General features: G+C 40.5%; 1 protein-coding gene across 1 annotated transcript in view; it reads right to left on the minus strand.

The window, feature by feature from the left end:
* FNDC3B (fibronectin type III domain containing 3B) overlaps positions 1-21,111 on the minus strand; it is a 366,117-nt gene that overhangs the window by 64,173 nt on the left and 280,833 nt on the right. Inside the window, exons 15-22 of the mRNA XM_048864394.2 lie at positions 19,559-19,697; positions 17,943-18,014; positions 16,188-16,306; positions 14,258-14,363; positions 12,228-12,400; positions 10,822-10,935; positions 8,729-8,878; positions 2,784-3,064 (exon numbers count right to left, since the gene is read on the minus strand). Of these exons, the coding sequence (XP_048720351.2) occupies positions 2,784-3,064; positions 8,729-8,878; positions 10,822-10,935; positions 12,228-12,400; positions 14,258-14,363; positions 16,188-16,306; positions 17,943-18,014; positions 19,559-19,697 (1,154 nt within the window). The remainder of the gene's footprint in view (positions 1-2,783; positions 3,065-8,728; positions 8,879-10,821; positions 10,936-12,227; positions 12,401-14,257; positions 14,364-16,187; positions 16,307-17,942; positions 18,015-19,558; positions 19,698-21,111) is intronic.

Genomic DNA, 21,111 nt, shown 5'->3' on the forward strand with positions numbered 1-21,111 from the left:
TATTAGCACAAGACTACAAAGTATGGTCAGTGCTGCATGAGCTGCTTCTGCAACTTGCTTTGGCCCTTTGCTTTCCAAGACAGCTGAGGTATGGTATTTTCTGAAAAGTACAAGATGCCCCGCTGTGTATTTTTGCTTCCTGACTCAACACTTACTTCTTCTTGTTCTCATCAGACCATTTTTAGAAGCTTGGTCCCACAGCAATCATTGTGACCAGTTAAATAGTTAATGTTTATGGTTTCACTTTTTCATTCAGATCAGAGACAATCACACTCCTAAGCTAAAATCACATAATTTAATATGGCGCCTTATGAAAAGTAAAGAAGTTAGAATGTAAACTAAGATTCAGGGCATAAATCATAGTATGACCTCAGTATAATACTTCTGCTCAGAGGGAGCCAGAACAAGAGTCTCAGAGAAAGAGCTGCTGTATGATTAGTGAAGAGGAACCTAAAGCTTATCTCAACTTTTAGTTCTGATCTCTTTTTCCAGGCTTTGGAGATCAGGACACCTACCTAACAGCAGCTATAGAAGAACAAACCATGAGCTAAAAAAAAACAAACAGAATTTTTAGATGCCCCATTTTCTGTGACCCAGTTACTAATATTAATGAAAAGTGCTGGCTGATTGTATAGAGTCACTTGGTGCTGATCAAAACCTTTTATTTTGTTTTAGTTGCTACTGCATCTGATCTCACATGTAATAAGGAGAAAACAAGATGTTCCAGACCAACTAAGGGCAGCTCTTAAAAAAATTAAGTAGCAGCTCACAAGGCAAACACAGGTTAGACAAACACCTGTCAGTCATGGTCTAGATAATACTTAGTCCTGCCTTGAGTGCAGGGGACTGGACTAAAAGACTTCTTGAGGTCCCTTCCAGTCCTATGATTCTATGAAAAGCAGAAAGAGATACATTTGATACTTTTCTATTGATGGCTCCTCTTTTAAAATTTCTAAAGTGAATGTAGTGCCCAGGCAACAGAAGCCTCCTCACACCATCCTGTTACTTCTAGGGACCACTGGTAGGGGGGAGAGTAGTTCCATCTCTATACCTAGTCAATCCTTTGAGACTGCTGATAAGGTCACAATTCTGATGAAGAATTTTGTCATGTTGACATTTGTCCAGCTGGATCTGAACTAAAACTTCCAGCTCATTTGATATAAGCCACTGATGGGTTTTTAAATACTAACGACTTTTGGTCATTATCAATGTTGGCTGGATTTAAACTAGTGACCTGAAAGCGAAAGGCTCCATATCCCAGTAGCAATCCCTGAGCCATCCACTTGCAGTTTATATTCACGTTTTACATTTCCACAGGCTGGTAAAAAGCTAGATGCCACTATACCATTCTCACTGCTGTTGTGTTAAAATCTGAAAAAAGAGTGGAGCATTCTGGCTAGGCTGCACAATGTTTGCATGATTATTCATGACAAATGATATTGCGCGTCTGTGCTGTGTCTAATTTCTTCAGTTGTACAATCAGATTTTTCTGTATTATGTATCTATAAGAATAACTGTTTTTTTTTTTAAAAAAAAGAGCTTCCTTGACATGATCAATGCCACTGTGTATTACTATTCATCTGCTAATCACTGTTTAAGATAATTTAAATTCTAGCAGCAATTAGAAAGACATCATGAAAAGCATGAAAATCAGATTAGTTCAAAGGATGAATATACATTTGGAGAAGCCATTTTAGAATCAAATTTAGAATTTGAGTTGTTAAGAGCCAATCACTTTTAATCCCAAATTTCATCTTCTTTAGTTATTTTTTTCATATTAAAGAGATGGCAAATATAGCTACTCAAAAGAACATACATTAAATCACCATTTTAAACCGTACACAACTTATTTGCCATATAAGAAAATTACTTAGTTAATAATACCTATAAACACTTAAAAGAATATTACTGATTAGAATCTGAAAAATGATACATTGCAATAAATACAGCACTATGGTAGTTAGAAGCATTTATCATTTCCAGTTTCTGGAATGTACACTTGTCAGCTGCTCTTGGGACAATCTCTTTGGAGGACTGAGCTTTCCCCTAACCAGTCTCCCCTCTACTCATCTCAAATTAGCCCAGACCATCAACTTAGACTCATTTTAGGTTATCAGCCCTTAAACTCCAGGGCTTGTAGTCCTCCTTTGTCTCCCTGTTAGTTTCTTAGAGGCAGACTGCCACAGGGCACTTTCCCCTCCACTAGCCCAGGCCTTTCTGCCTCCCCATCTCTCTCTGTTTTTCCTTTATTGCTACACTTGTCTTCCTTATTGGTCCCAGCTGTTGGTAGATGCCTCCGTGACTGGAAGTTCTGGCAGCTTTGCTGGGGGCTGGTGAGCCTGGTTGCCTGTAAGCCAGGAAGACTCTCCTCTCCCTTCTACCCATGTTCAGTATGGGGTTTGTAAACCCCATTAGATTATTATGAATTTTATCTGTCTTGGTCTTGATGTTTGCTTCATAGATTAACTAATACAGTTTCCAAACACATAAGACAAAAACAAGGACAAAGCAAATAGAGAAAATAAAGAAGATAAATGGGGGTGGGAAATGGAGACAAAAGAAGATAGAAAAAGGTGAACAAAGAGAATGCATCTTCAAACCTGAACTATTCCAAATCACTCCATAAAGACATCATTACACTTTTGCTAGATGTTTAAGGATAGTGACTTCTTTTTCTTCTTTATGATACATCCTATAAAGATTCCCCTTATCTAGTTAATCTGTGTGATATCAACATGAGTTTTCATTACTGTACCGAGAAATGGCAGGATGATGACACTCACCGGTATGAGGTTTCTGGAAGCAGATCATCAATAACATAACTTGTAATGTTACTAACTGGAATGCTAATGTCACCAAGGTCTATGTTGTAAGAAGTAATCGCAGACCCATTATTGCACGGTTCTTCCCAGTTTAAAACAAGGCACACAGAAGGCGATATCTGATAGGCATCCATATGCTCATCCTCCAATACAGAGAGGGTACAGACTGCATCAGGTACTGATGCTGGAGTCCTGCAAGTTACTAGATCACTGTAGGGTCCAGCTCCTGCCTGGTTTATAGCCTGTGGAACAAAATAATGTTTTTAGAGCAACACACATTTCATTTCACAAGGCAATCAAATAAACTTAGACCAATGTACCTTGCAGTCTGGAAAAGTTAGATACCTATCACCTTAATAATTTATCACTTAATAATTTATGCCGTTTATCCGTATGAGAACAATTAATATCTTTCTCTATTATCCAGAGGTGTCACCTATATAGTCTGAAGTGTCTTTTAAAATATATATATAATTTCCCTGCATAACCATTTTAATCAAATTTAGCAGTAACCAATTTGCACCCTTCCAGTTTAACAGTGAACCACTTTGAGCAATCTTTCAACCAGGTGTGCACCCATGTGACAGGGTGCCGTTAGCAGCTTCAAATTGGGATCTGTGGAAGCCAGTACCCTGGTCACTTAAAACACCCAGGGCACTGGCTGTGGTTAAGGTGGAAGGGAGCACTTACACTGCTGGTAGACTAATGAGTTAATGAGATAATTAGCGCACCAGCCAGAGAACCCAGGAAGTAAAACAGGCAGTTTAAAAGATTAACTCAGGAAGCAGGAAGGGGCTCCTCATAACTGCTGCTATATTGTTGTATTATTTACTCCTGGGGGAATTCTGTGCCACAGTGCAATGCAGAATTTTGCAGAAATTAATGTTGTGTGCGCAAATGGGCTGCAGTGCTGCTGGCCACCATTAGGGGCTGCTGGACCCGGTAGAGCCCAGCTTCCACATAGAAGACACTGCTGGGGGTTGGGGAGCTGGATGGTTCCCGGCAGCTGCAGTTCCCCGCACACCCTGCGGGAAGGAGAGGGCAGCATGCAGGAAACTCCACACAAACCTAGGACCGAGCATCATACTGTTTCTCCCTCTGGATTCCTGGGCTCTGAGCGATAGGGGGGGGAAGGTGCCTGGGCTGAGGGAGGCCCCCCGACTGGGCTCTGGGGGATAGGGGGTTCGGGCATATTGGCTGGAGGGGCCCCGTGGCTGGGCTCTGGGGGGGAGAGGTTGTGGGTGTCTGGCCCCCTGGCTGGGCTCTGGGCGGGGGTGCAGGTATCTGGGCAAGGGGGTGGGGGGTAATGTGGGTATCTGGGTAAGGCTGGTCCTGCCCCCACCTGGTGCCTTCCCGCAAGACCCCACCCCACCCCACCCTGCCTGTTCTCACCCCTGTTCCACCCCTGGTGCCGCTTCCACTCAACTTCTTCCCCCAAGGCCGCACCCCTGCCTCGCCTCTTCCTGCCCCTGCTCCACCCCTTCCCTGCCTCTTTCCACCCCTTCCCCCAGGCACACCCTGTCCCTGCTCCTGCCCCTCCTTCCCTCCCTCCCCATGCCTCCTTCACGCTGCTGAAGAGCTGTTCCGTGGCATGCAGGATGCCCTGAGAGGGACGGGGAGGAGTTGATAGGTGGGGGTGTGGGGCGGGTAGGAAGGGAGCTTGCCTACCGGTGGGTGCTAAGCACCTGCTAATTTTTTTCTGTGGGTACTCCAGCCCTGGCGCACCCATGGAGTCGGCACCTATGCTCTGGGGTGGGGGGTTGTGAGTGTCTGGCCCCCTGGCTGGGCTCTGAGGGGGAAAGGGTTAGAGAAATAGGAACTAGGTTGTCATAGGGCAGCGGTTCTCAAACTGTGGGTTGGGACCCCAAAGTGGGTCACAACCCCATTTTAATGGGGTCGTCAGGGCTGGCGTTAGACTTGCTGTGGCCCAGAGGACTTCAGCCCTTAGTGGCATGGGCTCAGGGATACAGGCCCCCCACCTAGGGCCGAAGCCCTTGGGCAATGACTTTGGCCCCCCCATCTGGGGTGGTAAGGCTCGGGCAAATTTGGCAAATTTGGCTCTGGACCCCCTGCCCAGGTGTGGGCTCAGGCTTCGGTCCCCCTCCTGGGCTCATGTAGTAATTTTTGTTGTCAGAAAGGGGTCACGGTGCAATGAAGTTTGAGAACCCTATTATCCTTCAGGTGCTTATTGATTATTTAATGTTTTGTTCTAGTATTTTTAAGGTATCAAAGTTAAAGCTGACTGGTCTATAATTCCCCAGGTACCCTTTGTTTCCCTCTTTAAAGACATGTACTATATTTGCCCTATAATATTCACCTCTCCTCCACGATTTCTTGAAGATAATTGCTAATGGTTCTGAGATTGCTTCAGCTAGTTCCTGAAGTGCCCTAGAATGAATTTCATCAAACTCTGCTGACTTGAATACACCTAACTTATCTAAATATTCTTTAACCCATTCTTTCCTTATTTCGGCTTGTGTTCCTTCCCCCTTTTTGTTAATATTAATTGTATTGAATTGTCACCATTAACCTTTTTTAAAGATCAGCCCTTCTAAGCCCTTTGCTATCAAAATCCCCATTACTTTATGGTTACATCTGCAAGGCCAGATGTTCTGCTCACTCAGGTAGATCTCCCTTTGACTTCAGTGGTCATTTGGCCTGCTTAAGAGCGGTGCAGGGTCCTAATTTAGTGTGCCTACAGGGTCCTAATTTAGAAAGTTAATTTGAAAATTTCATACTAATTATTAATAATTTCATAATTCCCATGAAAATAAAACATTACCTTAGCATGGCATATGCTTTTTTCTAAGATCCCACATATAAACCACAACTAAAACACTCACAGCTGTTAATTTTTTCCATGAGAAAATAAAGCAACCATTATATCTAACTCCTAGGCCAAATTCAGTGACACCAGTGGAAATCTGAAGTTTCAAAATCTGGCCCAATGTTTCTACCTTTGAAGTACCATCCATTAATCATCAGACTTTGTTATTTCAACTTTTCCATTGGTATACTGTATCACTTACACCGTTACAAAATATTCTAGTAAAATGGATAAAAACAGATTAATAAAACTTTGGTACTTCATTACTATGGTAATGAATTAGCTAGGGTTTATATGTATTATTGCTCTCTACTGATTGGAATCAGAACTGTCACATGTTACAGTGCAACCCCAGACACGGAATTTGTCATAGCACAGGTCATGAAGAAGTTGTTCTACCAGTGAGCCAGAAATCTGTGCAGAGGCATAGTCTTTGAACAGATGGCTTTGAGTCTCCATTACAATTCACACCAAACACCTTGCTTTGTCCGTGGTAGAGTGGGGCAGGCAAACCCCACCTTCCCCAACAGAAGAATAAAGATCTGCTGAGTTGGGCTTTTCAGTGTCTTAAGTGGGAGTAACATGGGCAAAGGACCAACAAGCATGTGTTTTCTCCCCTACATTTTGCTGTATCTGAATAATTTTGTTTACTATGCATGGGATAAATAGAAAACCTCATTCTGTTTTTCTATTAGCTGTTTTGTTCAGCTGGTGTGCTGAAGGAAGAGATGATAAAGCTGCATTTGTTAGCCTTTAAAAGCCCTTAAAAACAAATCCTGCTCCAGGGACATCTTTTATCTAGTGAAGCGCTCCTATAGCTGCTAAAGCGAGCCTCATTTTGTGGTCTGTCAATGACATTATGTGTCTCGCCTGTAAACCAGTGTTTGGCAATCTGTATCTTGCTCCAAGCAATTTGTTTTAGTGGTGCTTATAACTGTTTTATTGGACAACCTCATCAACATAATTGATGGGTATTTAATTTTTGTTTGCTTACCAGATGTTTCCTCCTCCTTCCCCCACTCCAGTAAATGTCACAATGTTTCCCTGGGTGGAGGGCATGAGTGTTTTGGGGAATTTTCAATAATGCTACTAATTTTTTTTTTTAAATTTAAACAAAGACAAACTGGCCTCCCTCTAGTCATTTATGCCCGATTCTCTCCATTATTAGATTTGTACAGATTGAGATAATGATGTGTGTTTTGTTAGAAGAAAGAGTAACACGGGTTAGACAAAATTCTTTATATCTTAGAGTGAAAAATTAAGTTTTCCTGTTAATGTCTCTAATAGTCACAAAGGAAAGAATGATTTGCATTTTTGCCCTTTATCCTTTTATTTATTATTTTAAAACACATACCCAAAGCAAATCTCCATTAATTATGAAACACTTCTCGTTTGCCCGTATCTCATAATTCTACTCTCTACCCTGTTACTGTTTAATGCTCTAATGCATTCTGAAATACACTTTGTAAGACAGATACTACTTTACACAAAGTAAGGACCAGCTTGGCAGGCAGAGGCCCTCTAGAATTCTATTGCATGGATTACTGGTGGGCTTTAATAAAAAAATGTGTCTGTGTTATTATATATTTTTCTTATCTTCTGACTATGGATTAAGTTTTGCTTGAGGCGTTAAAATCTGTTAGACATTAGTGTAGTGGAACATTTCTCTGGTGGATAATTTAAAATAAATGTACACTCCCCCTCCAAAAATACTATACAGTTGGCGGTTTCCATTTTTTAACACTAAAAAAATATTAGAGTTCCCCATTCATCACGAAACTGGTATCACAGTGTCCCCCCAGCTCAATGAAGTCTAAATGCCAATTTAGAAGACAGAAAACAAAAAGCTTTCCTTCTCAGGCATATGGAATGTGCTCTCTGGCTTGCAGTGCCACTCCTCTCACACATGCTCTTTCAATTAGTTTCCCAAAATAATGACCATACAAGGTGTAGGTCCTGTGACAATTAAGTCAGACAAATACAGCAGACCATGAGTGAGGATGGGCTGTGGGACTCTATTTGAGGCTCTTTGGCTTTGAATCAGCTGCTGAAGAACTAGAGAGAATCTTACGGGACACTTGACTTGAAAGAGTTCAAAAAGAAAAGAAACACTTGACTGAGGGCTTGTGGCCTTCGATCAAAGTGATGAACCCTGGGTGGTCCAAGCTAAAAGATTTTCAAGGGAAACAATTTTCCACCCTTTGCCAGCTGGGTAGGTATATGAATTCTTGGTTGGATTTACTGCTGGTGTTCTGCCTTTGCACATAAATAAACCTTGTGGAGGAGTCTCCAAAGCTGTGCAGGCTTGGGTGTAGAATTTTGCCTCACTCTTTTTTGCTAAATCTCTTCTATTTTTTCAGGGGACTTGACAGGAGAAGAATCCAGTTCCATCAGAGGATTTATATTTTAATTTGGTTGCTTTTTATTGAAAATAATGGGAGAAGCGTAAATATCAAAGAGAAGATGATCATTACAGAGACTCACTAGACAATGATATAAATTCAAGAGATGAGGTGGTGAAAATGGCAAGTACATTATATTGCCAGCTGCAGCCACCCATGTGCATAGGAATCTTATCAGCTACTCAGATGGTTTGCTTAACTTAATAAATGAAACAGATGTTGGAGATTACTGTTTAAGATAGGGGAATCTTTAACATCCATTTGGGAGGTAATGTCATTTACATACCATTTCCAAGCTTGAGCCAACTCAAAATTTGCGATTATTTTTTTTAAAGTTTAAAACATTATATTTCTATTTTAGTGCAAGAGCATCACTATCTGGGCCGGCTGTTTGTCAACAGTATTATTCATTGAAATTAAAGCATGTGATGAACAGGAGCGATTTTCCAAGGCTGAAAGTTCTATTAACTCCCTCTGTTCATCAATCTGAGTTGTTTAGAATCTAAATCGTTTGATTACGCAGTAGTGCTACACAATTTAGGAGAAAGGTATATTTCTTCTGACTTACAAAGTACCTCATTTCAAAGCAGTTAATGATGACAATAAAAATCCAGTGGAAGTAAATTGTGTTTACATCTTAGATTGTGATCTATACAAAATATAATAAGCTTCTGTACCTGTAATCTACAGCAATAATGTGCTGCTGCTGACAATTCACTAATTTCAAAACTGGTATCTGTGCCATTATACATGAGTTCCAGAGATTCCTCATCTTCTCCCCACTCTAATCTGTATTCAGAGATGTCGGCACCTGAGCATTCAGGACTCTGCAAAACAAATCTTTGTATTTAGTAGTTCAGTTTAAAGATGGAGGCCTACCTCATCACGTTTGACAGGTTAAGGAGAAAAATGCATAAAAACGAGTTCATAATGAGAAACCATGATCACTGCAAATGGACACATTCTGAATTCGTGCCCCAGAATAGGTTACCAAAACAAAGCCTGTTTAGCAGAACTGTGCCAACTCTATCTGCTTGAAATAAACTAAGGTCTGGTAGACACTGGGAATTTACATCAGCATAGCTATGTCTCTCAGGGGTGTGAGACGTAACTAAGCTTTTCTCACCCCTGGCGTAAACAGCGGTAGGTTGATGGAAGAATTTTTTCAACAGCCTAGCTACTGCTTCTTGGGGAGATGGATTACCTGCACCGACGGGAGAACATCTCCAGTCCGCATTAGTAGTGTCTAGACTACACTGAAGTGCGATAGTGGTGCAGCTGCAGTTGTGCCGTTTTAGTGTTTTAAGGGTAGAAAAGTCCTAATTCATAGAAGAGAGGACATTTACACAGCAGGCACTATAGGCCTTAATTTCTATCAGGATTTTCACAATAAAAATGTCCTCCCACTTGGCTGACTTGGTAGCAGCACAGCCTTGAACCACACAGAAAAGTTTCAGAGTAACAGCCGTGTTAGTCTGTATTTGCAAAAAGAAAAGGAGGACTTGTGGCACCTTAGAGACTAACCAATTTATTTGAGCATAAGCTTTTGATTCTAGACCAGAATTAGTGGTCTCAATGCACCTGTGGGAGAGTCATGGTTAAATGATGTACTCAAGTCATTAAAAATGAATAATTATATTTCCCAGAAAATCATACCAACCGAAAAGTACTGCTCCTGGTTTGGAGCGAGGCCTGCAGCACTAGGCGCCCAGTGGAAGTCAGCCATCAAGCTGATGGGCAAGGTACAGGACAGTAGAGTCAGAGAAGCTAACACAGCTAAGGATGATGGTGAAATTAAAGCAGCGTGGCCCTTGATGTGGCACACACGTCAGTATCAGAATATTATAAAAGAAGTTTTGCCTTTCATGCCTCCAAGTGAGCAGCAGAGGCGCTCTTCCTTGAGGACCCTCAGGACAATCTGATTACACACTAGAATCTATATATGTCCGACAGAGTCCCCAGTTACTGGCAGGGGGAGTATGAAAAAAACCCACATAACTCACAGAGGAAGTTGGTGGCAGAGTTGGGAAATGAACTCAGATCTCCTGAGTCCCAAACTAGTGCCTTATTCACAAGACCATCTTTTATCTCTTGTACTAATGGTTTAATGTGGTTTTGATATGAAACTAGGTGACACCTGACTATTTTGGGAGATTTCAGAGTAGCAGCCGTGTTAGTCTGTATCTGCAAAAAGAAAAGGAGGACTTGTGGTACCTTAGAGACTAACAAATTTATTTGAGCATAAGCTTTCGTGAGCTCCAGCATCCGATGAAGTGAGCTGGAGCTCACGAAAGCTTATGCTCAAATAAATTTGTTAGTCTCTAAGGTACCACAAGTCCTCCTTTTATTTTGGGAGAGTTGCTTTGACATAGCAAATCTCTCAGAGTTTGTCTGATATCAAGGACTCTAGCCTCACATAAAAATGTAGCAGAATAGCTGACTTCATGATTCCAGTTCAGAAGCCAGTCAGTGTATTGGATTCAACATGCTAAAATTCTGGAGAGATCATTCTTTACCGACCTATGACCTATATTAAGATGAAGTGATAAGAGATCCCCCTGTCTCCATTCTCAAGACCCTAATAAACTTCGGTGACTCAAGATCAACTCTAAAAAAGAAAAGCAGGGAAGATTATTGTCTGTATGTACAAGAGTATTTCTGAGTGGGCTGAGATTGTGAACTGCTCTTGAATTAGCTTTCAAGTACCGATGATCATATTAGTTTGGATAAGCAAGATAGAAATCACACATACAAAGAGTGTTTGTCTTACCTCCCAGCTTACAAGTACACATGTGTCAGACACAAAGGAAAGGAAAGGTGCTTGGCACTGGCCGGGTGGTCCTGCTGCTGTGGTGACTTCTGTAGCTTCAGAATATGGCCCATACTAGGAAGGGGTGGAAAAAAATATTACACACACTTTAAAGGGGTTTTCATAAGCCTTACATAGAAATATTCTTATTATAACACATTTTCTTGAAGACAGATTAGGCCTCTAATATACACCTTATCAATGTAAAGCTTATCTTGGCATGCTTCACTTCATCTCACTGCTTATAAGTTGCCTTGCTTATTGAGAATACATGGTTTGCCTAAAACACCGTCAGTCCAAAGCTACTTCACAGGAAATGGCTCTCTCTTAGCTTTTATATGTCAGTCAGAACAGTTAGCAAATCAGACTTTGATATATACACCCAATTAATTAATACATAAGAAAGAAATGGATATCTTATCAATTTGCAGGTACTCTTGGTTTCGAATACCTGAACTAATTTTGGTAGTTTTCCCCCGTGATCTGCATTATTTAAAAGCTCTATGTTATGTAAGAGCTGAGTAACTGTCAGCAGGGACCCTGCTGTTGAAGCATACAAATCTTTAGAAACCTAATAGATTTCTTGGGAGCAGTCTGATAGCAGAGTAAGCAATGCATTAGACTACGTAGTCCCACTGAGGATACATTTTCAAAATGCTGGAAATGATGCTCAGAGAAAAGAAGACAGGGACCAATCCAACACTGAAGTCAATTGGAATTCTTCTGTTGATTTCAATGGACACAGGATCAGGCTTTTAATTCCTAATGGGATTAGGTAAATAGGTTTTTACGAGGAATCTGAAAAAATATATGTACCCTACGTTAAATGAAAGCATATTAAAAACTATTAATGAACAAGTTTTCCCTAAAATGTCCAAAGACCTACTTGAAATTACTCAAGTATCATTTGCCTCTATAAAGGTAAAGATCTTTTTTGTTGTTGTTAAAGGTGTGTGGGCCAATATATCTCTTCAGTACAGTTCTAACACACTTTAAACGGTAGACCAGTTTAGCTGAACCTATGTTTAAACAGAAATGCCATTCTCAACTTTGCTTTAAAGGGCCACTCTGGATGGGGCCCTCTGAGTCTCAATGCACTGCCTTCTCCCTAAGTTTCTCCAACTCTTTCATTTTATTCTCCACTTTTCTCCTTTCCCAGATACCTCCTTTTCTCTCAACTTTTTTCCTTTCCCACATTCCCCTTTCCCTTTCATCTTTCCACTCACCAGCTATAGCTGAACTAGTGTATGCACTGCCAGGATAACTGTTCTCTCATATACATGTGAAGAAACATTTTGAAAAAACCCCTCTTCTGGCATCCTTCTTTGGACACTGCTGTTCATGCTGCGCAGAATGTTAAACCTTACCCCTCCGTCATTCAAAGCTCTCACTCTGAACCGATATGTTGTTCCAGGAAGAAGGTTGCTGACCGTGCACTCTAGATCGGGGCCATGATACACCTCAGAAATAACCTCTTCCGGTTCTGTCATTTCCACACTGTACTCTGAGACTTGACAACCACTTTCTGACACAGGGACATCTGGAAAGAATCAGTATAATTTATTTATTGTTGATATAAAGTCACAGATGTACATGATGATTATCATACATTGATTCACCTTGTACCACAGATATATACTACCTCTAATGATTTCGCCTCTTTGATAAGTGTTCCACCCCTAGACATATGTAAGTGGGATCACTCAAGTGAATCAAGTTATTCATGTCTTTTAATATTTATAGGATAAGACCCGCAGCTAGTAGTAGCTATGTGTCCCACGTTGTAAAGCTCTGCTACTCTGGTATTCTAATACTACAAGTAGGCCCATTTATATCAATGGGCTCTACTACTGGTAGAAAGCACAACCCCCATGGTATACGACTGCACAATGGGGGCTGATATCTGCTCTTCCTTTAATTGCAAAGCCATAAAACATAAGGATATAAGACCAGTCATACTGGGTCAGATCAAAGGTCCATCTAGCCCAGTATACTGTCTTTTGACAGTGGCTGATGCCAGGCGCTTCAAAGGGAATGAACAGAACAAGTAATCATCATGTAAACCAGCCCCTGTCACCCATTCCCAGCTTCTGGAAAACCATGAAACAGTAACTGTACATTCCTTCAATACAAGGAAAAATTACACTAATATTGCTAAATGACAACATAAGCATATGGTGACTTTTTAAAGTAACCTTAAAAAAAGGAAATAGATCACAAAAGCTCAGTGGGGCTGATTTTGCTGTCAATATACACTGTTTTGTGCAGACCAATAATGGAATGGACTCATTAGCTTTTAAATAATTATAATACATAGCTCTTACATAATGCTTTTCATCCATAGATCTCAAAGCGCTTTACAAAAGGTAAGTCAGTATCATTATCCCCATTTTACAGATGGGGAGGAAGGCTCAGTCCTGCATTCTCTGAGCAATTCAATAGCCTTGGCGAAATCCACGGGGATTAGGGGTGTGCAAGGATCATTTGGACAGTCCATAGCTTCTTTTTTTTTTTTTTAACAGCTCACTGATATCGTGGGCTTTATTTTGGCTATTCACCTCCTTTGAATGGCTCTTCAGGAAATATACTATTATCTGCCACTGAAGCTACCCAGTGCTGAACTCCGCAAAGTGGTGCTCAGCCACAAAGTACAAACCAACGTGAGACCTGGAACATGAGTGCAACTTAGACTTCGTGCTGGACCTGAGATACATTTGTCAAATGGAAATGGTGTTGCGACAGACTGTCCGGAGTGTAGTAGTGTCTTAGACACGTCTAACAAATAATTTAACAGTGGGATGTCACCACGCAATGACCTTCTGAAATGCCTCAAATACTATTTCATTCTCACTAAACAGGCAAGGAACTGCTTTTTATAAGAACTAGGCTGGTCATGTCAACTTAGTATATTTGTTTTATTGCACCTTTGCCTTAATAAAAATTTTAAAATAAAAAGTCACCTAATATTTTCAGTGTGTTCTGGCTCAGTATAAATTACTGTGTGAAATTCTGAATGAAACAGTAGAACATTGTGGCTAAGAGCACAGTGAAATAAAATGGATCTCAAGTGATGTGATGTTTTTGCAATGAAAGGCCAATGGTTAGAAACTTTGTTATAGTACGGACATAGGCAGAACTTCCAATTGACTTCAGTGGGAACAGACTGCAGTATCAGACCCAAAGGCAAAAATAAAGACAACTAATTTCCAAGAGCCTGATACAAAGCACACTGAAGTCAATAAAAAGTCTCTTACTGACTTATAGCAACTTACTTAGTCTTTAGATCTTGAGAGTAAATTCATTCTTTACATGGTGGCTCAAGTTTTGGTCCAGATAAATAGTTTCAAACCAGGTTTCTGCCTGACAATTAAAATGGCTGAAGGTACTGATCACTTACCCCACTGTAGCTGAACTTCTTTGTGTTTTGGTTTCCCCAACATTCTTGGTGGCCGACAGTGACCCGGTGCGACACTAAGCGTACGCACGGGTAAACTTTCAGAACACTGGAAAAGAATAGGACCTAAGATTAGTAATTCTGCTGAAAACTCATCTACAAACCAGGGACAACGATGTGAGTCATGATCTTCACAACAAAGACATTTCTAAAAAAATACTATTTTGCCAGACAAAAAAGAAACAGTGAGAAAAATGTAGGATCAGAGACTATCAAGTGGTTAGTTAACATTTCATTAATATGAGCATTATTGACACAATTTTATTAGTATCATTTATATACTGTTTTCACTGGTATTTGTGAATATTTTAGTAAAGGATTTTTTACCTTTTTACTGTATTTCTCATGACTCTCAAGAATACTGTGTACAAATGAGCTCTCAAGAATACTGGGTACTAATGAGCTTTCAAGAATGCTGAGTACTAAAAGGCTCTTTAATACAGCAGAGGAAGGCATAAGAAGAACCAATTATTGGAAGCTGAAGTTAGACAAATTCAAATGAGAAATCAATCTTTTTTTTTTTTTTTAAAACTATGATGGTGATTAACAATTGCAACAAACTACCGAGTGAAGAGGTGCATTTTCCCTCTCTTGATGTCTTCAAATCAAGACTGGATGTCTTTCTGAAAGATATGCTTTAGCCTAACACAATTATGCTTTAGTCAAGCACAACCCAGGGTAATTGTGTGAACATTTAATAGCCTGTGATATACAGAAGGTCAGATTAGATGATCTAATAGCCCCTTCTGGCCTTAAACTTAAAATATGATTTTTTCATAATAGTACAACAGTAACAGCTGCGAGGACCTCTTCTTGATAACATTCAGTTCAAAAATACTATTTTCCTTCCCCCCCATACTTCCCATGGTTGATCCCTGAAAAAGCACTTCATCTTAGGTATACTATGCACTCAAATGTTGTCCTTGAACCTAAGGGCAATACTTTTAAAAGTGCCTTGGGAGCCTAAGTTCCAGTGGGGGCCTACAGCACAAAAGGAAAGCTAATGAGGTTTGGATCCTTCATATGCATCCTTGAGGAGAAGAGTCACTTGCATCCACTAGTTTGTGCAGCTCTCTACTGTAGTAACAATATCACCTCGATCTTTCAAATACTTAACCAGATGCTTAACTTTATGCAAGTGGGTAGGCCTACTGAAGTCAAAGGGAGTTTTCAGTAAGTAAAGTGTTCAGGATCAGGGTCTTTGTTAGTGTTATTATGTAGAGAAATGAACACAGTGCAACAGTACACTACATTCCAGAGCATCTGAGTCCACATGGATCCAGTCAGTCACAAACACACATGCAAGATCCAAACAGCAGCCAGTCAAACTGAGGAATCCATAACATTTTTTTATTTATACTTTTGCTAAATATATTTACTAAATAATAAACTGAAATAGGGAGATGTCTGAACACAATGGCAAACTATGAACAACTACACAGAAAGCATAAAAATATAATAGCTGTACACACAAATTACTGGGTGAAATTCTATGGCCCGTGTTATGCAGGAGGCCAGAGTAGATTATCATAAAAGCCCCTTCTGGCCTTAATAATACATGAATACTTAGGATTTTTTCAATATGAAGTAGAACCTCATTAATTTGCATTTTGCTAAACTACAAGGCCCAGATTTTGCATGCACAAAGATAGCAGCACCTTTCAAAATGAAGTAATTTGCACAGGAGCATTAATAGAAATCAGTGAAGTTTTTACTGTATCAATAATACTACAATTTTAGCCAAGTACATCTATTATTTAAAGCAGAAATACTAGCAAACTAAATGTACAAACTAAGCAAAACTAAAATGTAGAGCTAGGTGAAGCTCTGGAAAATACAAAAATGACAGTTCTCCATGTTAAACTATTCTTACCTGACTGTGTCCACCAGTGCTGATACAGCATGCCCGGAGTTTATACAAAGTGCCTGGTTTCAAGTGAGTACACGTATATTCTGTAGCAGATCCACTATATGCCACTTCCCATTGATTTGCTGTAAAATTAAATGAACTCATTCAAGTTTGCTTTGAAAACAACGTGCACACCACACACACACTCATACCTGGCTACTGTTCTTCAAGGGAGTTATATACGAGAAAGAAAATCTTTAACATGGTTTTATACAAATACTTGAATCCTTTTTTGTGAAAATAAAATGTTCATACACAATTAATGACGATATTATTTTCGCTAAAAGAAATCTTTTAAAAATCAAGCTAAGTATAGTCCTGGAACCTTAAATTCCACTGTTCTACAGAAAGGGACGGGGACATGTAAAAACACGAACAACTTCAAAACAAACAAAAACAACCCAGGTACTCAGTGTCATCATAATCCAACCTGCAGGCCAGGACAGGTGGCACTTTAAGGCTGCAGATCAGCACCTGTGGCTGGCTCTTACATGGGGTGCAAAGAGAAGCAAGGGCCACTTACTTCTTCCTTCATATCTTCCCCTCAGCACCTATGTGAGGAGCAGCCACAATCTGGTCCTACTTAAAGATTACTTTATTTTCCATTGAAAAGGGGCCACAGTCAAAGTACTCCAGTCACTGGATTGTGGGGTAGCCTCTGATAAGTCACTTTATCTCTGTTGTTTAGTTTTCCTATCAATAAAATTGGTATAATACCACTTACATCACATGGATGTTTGCAGTGCTTAAAATGGTCCGAAAAAAGTGTGTGTGGGGTCTGATCACAATCTGGGAGCAGCAGCTTTAGTAAGACAGTTGCTAATGTGCACCCGTCAGCAACCTGGCTTGATTTGTTTCCTTTTTTTCCAGGTCTGCAACTCCTTGCGCCTGCCTGCATGCCACATCCCGCCCACTTTAAGCAGTGGGTGCTTAATTCATTAAAGTTTGAAGTCTTAGGAAAAAGGTGCACAGAAACACAATATGATATTGAACTAATAATAATAATATGATATTGGTAGTAATAATATTCAACAAAGTGATAGATTTTAACCAGGCACAAATGGCACATGCTTAATTTATATAGCCTGGCCTAGGAATCCATGATAGTTAATGAAACAAACATTAAACACTTTAGTAACATTTTAACTCAGGCCCTGTCTATACTAGGAACACTTTACTGGTACAGGAATACTGGTATGCTATACCAGGAAAGTGCTCCTAGCGTGGAAGTAGCTATACTGGCAAAGCTGTCTTTATACTGGTATAGTGAAACCAGACCCTTCGAGCAAAACAAGTTTTACTGGTAAAAGCACAGCTCTTTGCCTGTATTATTGTGTCTACAATAGGGATGTCTGCTGCCACACCTGGGTCAGTCAGAGATCACACTTCTTTGCATCTCTGGCTGACATAGCCAAGCAGACAGAAGTCTGTAGTGCAGATATAGCCTAGGTCAGAGATTTTTTTTTTCAATTTACGTTTTAATATGAAACTTGGTTTTATATTTAATGTTTGATAAAATTAATAAAGGGTACAGAAAAGATGCCAGACTAAACTGTTTATCTAATAATACCATCTATGATATTTGATACAATTGTTTCTTGTATTATTGTTATTACATTATTAATTTTAAAAATATTAATAGCTGAAAAAGCCAGGTTTTTAACTGTAGAATACGTAGAACCACAATGTATTGGAATAGATGATTCTTGTCAATTTTACCTTCAGAATTTCCTTCGGAAATCTCCAAAAGGTATTTTAGGATTTCTGAACCGCCATTATCTTGTGGAGAATCTGAAAAATGAGCAACACTTTTGTTAATAAATTAGATTTGAAAAATGGAATCTACAAGAAAATAAAGAATACAGTTACAGATTTTGATCTTACAAAATCACACATATATCTAGTAAGAAAAGCACTTGCCAGATGCACTAATCACAGCATAAAGACCTAATGCTGCATGGTGCAGAGGGCTCTCTGGTCAGCACCTTGCAGATTTTATTCTAGTGGATTATACATACTGTAACAGATTCATTAGGGCACAAATAACCCAAAATAGAGTTGATGGAGGATATTTACTGCAAATAGCTGCTGTCTGACTGAATCCACAAGACTAAAGGTGATGATAAAAATAATTAGATGCTGCCAAATGTGGTATTCATAATTCTAAAGATAATGATTTTAGGATCCACTCTCAATCTACAGACCATTTCCAGACAACTTGGAATCTTAGAATACACTGTTGATTTGTTAACCATACATACTTGGACTTAAATATTCTGCTCTTGCTACTTGAGTGGAATCAGGAGCTTTAACAGGTTATTGGAATGTATTTTTACTGTTTATGCAAAGCTGTGATTCCAGGGAGTCTGGTTTTCAAAACTGATGTCTGGAATCCTTTATCATCACCATTGGCTGATCGTAAACATGTTACATAGTGACCTCACCGAAGACATGGTTCCTGTCTCAAAGGGCTTACATTCTATGTGCAACATGACATGCCCAGGAAGGATCATGAACAAACTAACTGAGGTGTGGGGGAAGTTGAGAGGGAGAACAATGGTGACATTAAGAAGACTGCTGAGATGTGGATGTGCCTAAGCTGTTGCATTACATTATTTGTTTAACCTTTCTTGTCCGTTTCACTTCTCATAGGCAAGACAGCAGAAGTAAGTTTTTAGGAGGGATCTGACGGAGGAAGCTTGGTAGGCAGGAAAGCACTAAGTGAGCACAAAAGAAGACTAAGGGTATGTCTACACTATGAAGTTAGGTCGAATTTATAGAAGTCAGTTTTGTAGAAAGCATTTTTATACAGTCGATTGTGTGTGTCCCCACACAAATGCTCTAAGTGCATGTAGTCGGCGGAGTGTGTCCACAGTCCAAAGAGATATTTGTGAGGGGTATTGAGATTAACATCACTAGTAGAGCAGATAGGTTGGGCAGGATATACATGATACAGGACCTCGAAAGCAAAGACAGGAAGCCTGAACTTGACGTACAGTACAATAGGGAATCAGAGAATTGTCTCAAAGGATTGAGTGTGTGTGAGAGTTGGGGGGAGGGAAGATAGCTGAACCACTATGCTTTCACTTTATAAATGCCTTTAAAAATATTTTTGATCTGTCTGATTATGAAAAAGTCACAGCTTTTCACACAGGTCTCGGGCATCTCTTAGAATGATCAAATGCTTATCTAACTTTCTGAACAGATTCATCTCTGGGCTGAGAAGCAGTATGTGAAATCTGAGCCTAAGTGCCCATTCGCATAGGTTTTGTTTACACTTAAATTATGTTATGCCATAAGAAAACTGCTACAGCAAACTGAATGGGTTAGCTTACCCCATTTAACACTGAAGCCATGAGATGTTATTGACCCTTTAATAACTGGTCTGGTAGGAGGTCCCGGCCTGTCTGGACTTGTTGTGCAGACCAAAATTTCACTTGGACAACTCTTTCCTTCCACATTAGAAGCAATCAGCTGAAACAAAAACACAACTAATGTAACTATTCAGTTCTCTTTTCTGGCAGCTTTGCATGAATTAATCTAATATAGTCCATACAAATATTGTTTATTAAAATAGACAGCACTATCAAGTCACAGCAAATTGTGTATGATTCTAACAATAGGTAACTGATCATAAAATTGTTTCATTAGTAAGTCCCTTCTGAGTTTTACTCTGGCCCCACCAGTACTGTGTTGCAGTAAATTAAGATAAGAAAATTCTTAACGTCTTTTTTAAAGCAAGTGTCACATGGCAATCCATTGTTATTTATCCAAAGAGAAGGTAAATAATGGTAGCTTCAGAACGTATTACTGTTATTTGTACAGTATTACCATAGTGCTTAGGAGCCTAAGTTATGGACCAGGACCCCATGTGCTGTACAAACACAGAACACACAGCAACAAATACATGAGAAGAGTTACAGGGACATCTAACATATGCTAATATGCACTTATTGAAGCCCAAAAGATGCATCTGAAGCATATGCTCTATAGGCCAAATATTGAAGTCTTTACTCAGGAAAATCTCCGAGTGACGTCAGTGGGAATTTTGCTAGACTGAGTAAAGACTTCAAGGTTTGGCTCTAAATATGTTGCACAGGAATTGAATATTGAATCAACTATGACAAATAAATACAAACTAGCAAGTTTTTCTACCTGGGAGTGTGGTGGGGCGGTGCCCCACCCCCCTGAGAAGAAGGGCTGAAATAGGCCAGAGAGGCTGCGCAGACCCGCAGCCAATCAGAGAAGGCCTGGGGAGAGCCAATCAGGGCAGGGGGAGAGGTAGCCAACCAGGGCCGGCTTAGGCCCTATATAAAGGCTGCCTAGTAAAGAGCATGGCATTCTCTCCCTGGTGGTCAAGGGAAGAGGACTGGCTCCTGAGCTGAAAGGTAGCACCTTGGACAGAGCAGTGCTGGGGAGCTCCGGCCAAGGAAAACCCCAGGCTGCTGGCCTAGCTACCAAGGGCCGGGCAGGTGCATAGGACCGAAGGGAAGCAGCCCAGGGACAATAGCAGGGCAAGGGGAGAGAAGGAGGGCAGAGAGGCTGCCGCTACAGGGTCCCTGGGTCAGGACCCAGAGTAGCGGGTGGGCCTGGGTCCTCCCCTTCCACCTTGTGCTACACCTGGTTGAAGAAGAGCGTGGCCTGATCCGGGCTGTGGCTGGTCCCTGCAACAAGGAGCTAAACTCAGAGGCTGCAGCTGCCCACTACAGCAGGTGCAGATCGTAGACTGCTGATAACACCAAACCCCTGGAAGGGGGTGAGACCAGAGCAGTGGGCACTGCCGGAGGGCAGTGTCCTGAAGTGGACATCACCGAGCAGGAAGCAATGCGGGTCTGGATGCCAACAGACGGCGAGAGATGGACGGGAAACAACCGGCAGAGGGCGCTCT

The sequence above is a fragment of the Caretta caretta genome, chromosome 9 (genome assembly GCF_965140235.1).
Source record: "Caretta caretta isolate rCarCar2 chromosome 9, rCarCar1.hap1, whole genome shotgun sequence".
NCBI classification, from domain to species: domain Eukaryota; kingdom Metazoa; phylum Chordata; order Testudines; family Cheloniidae; genus Caretta; species Caretta caretta.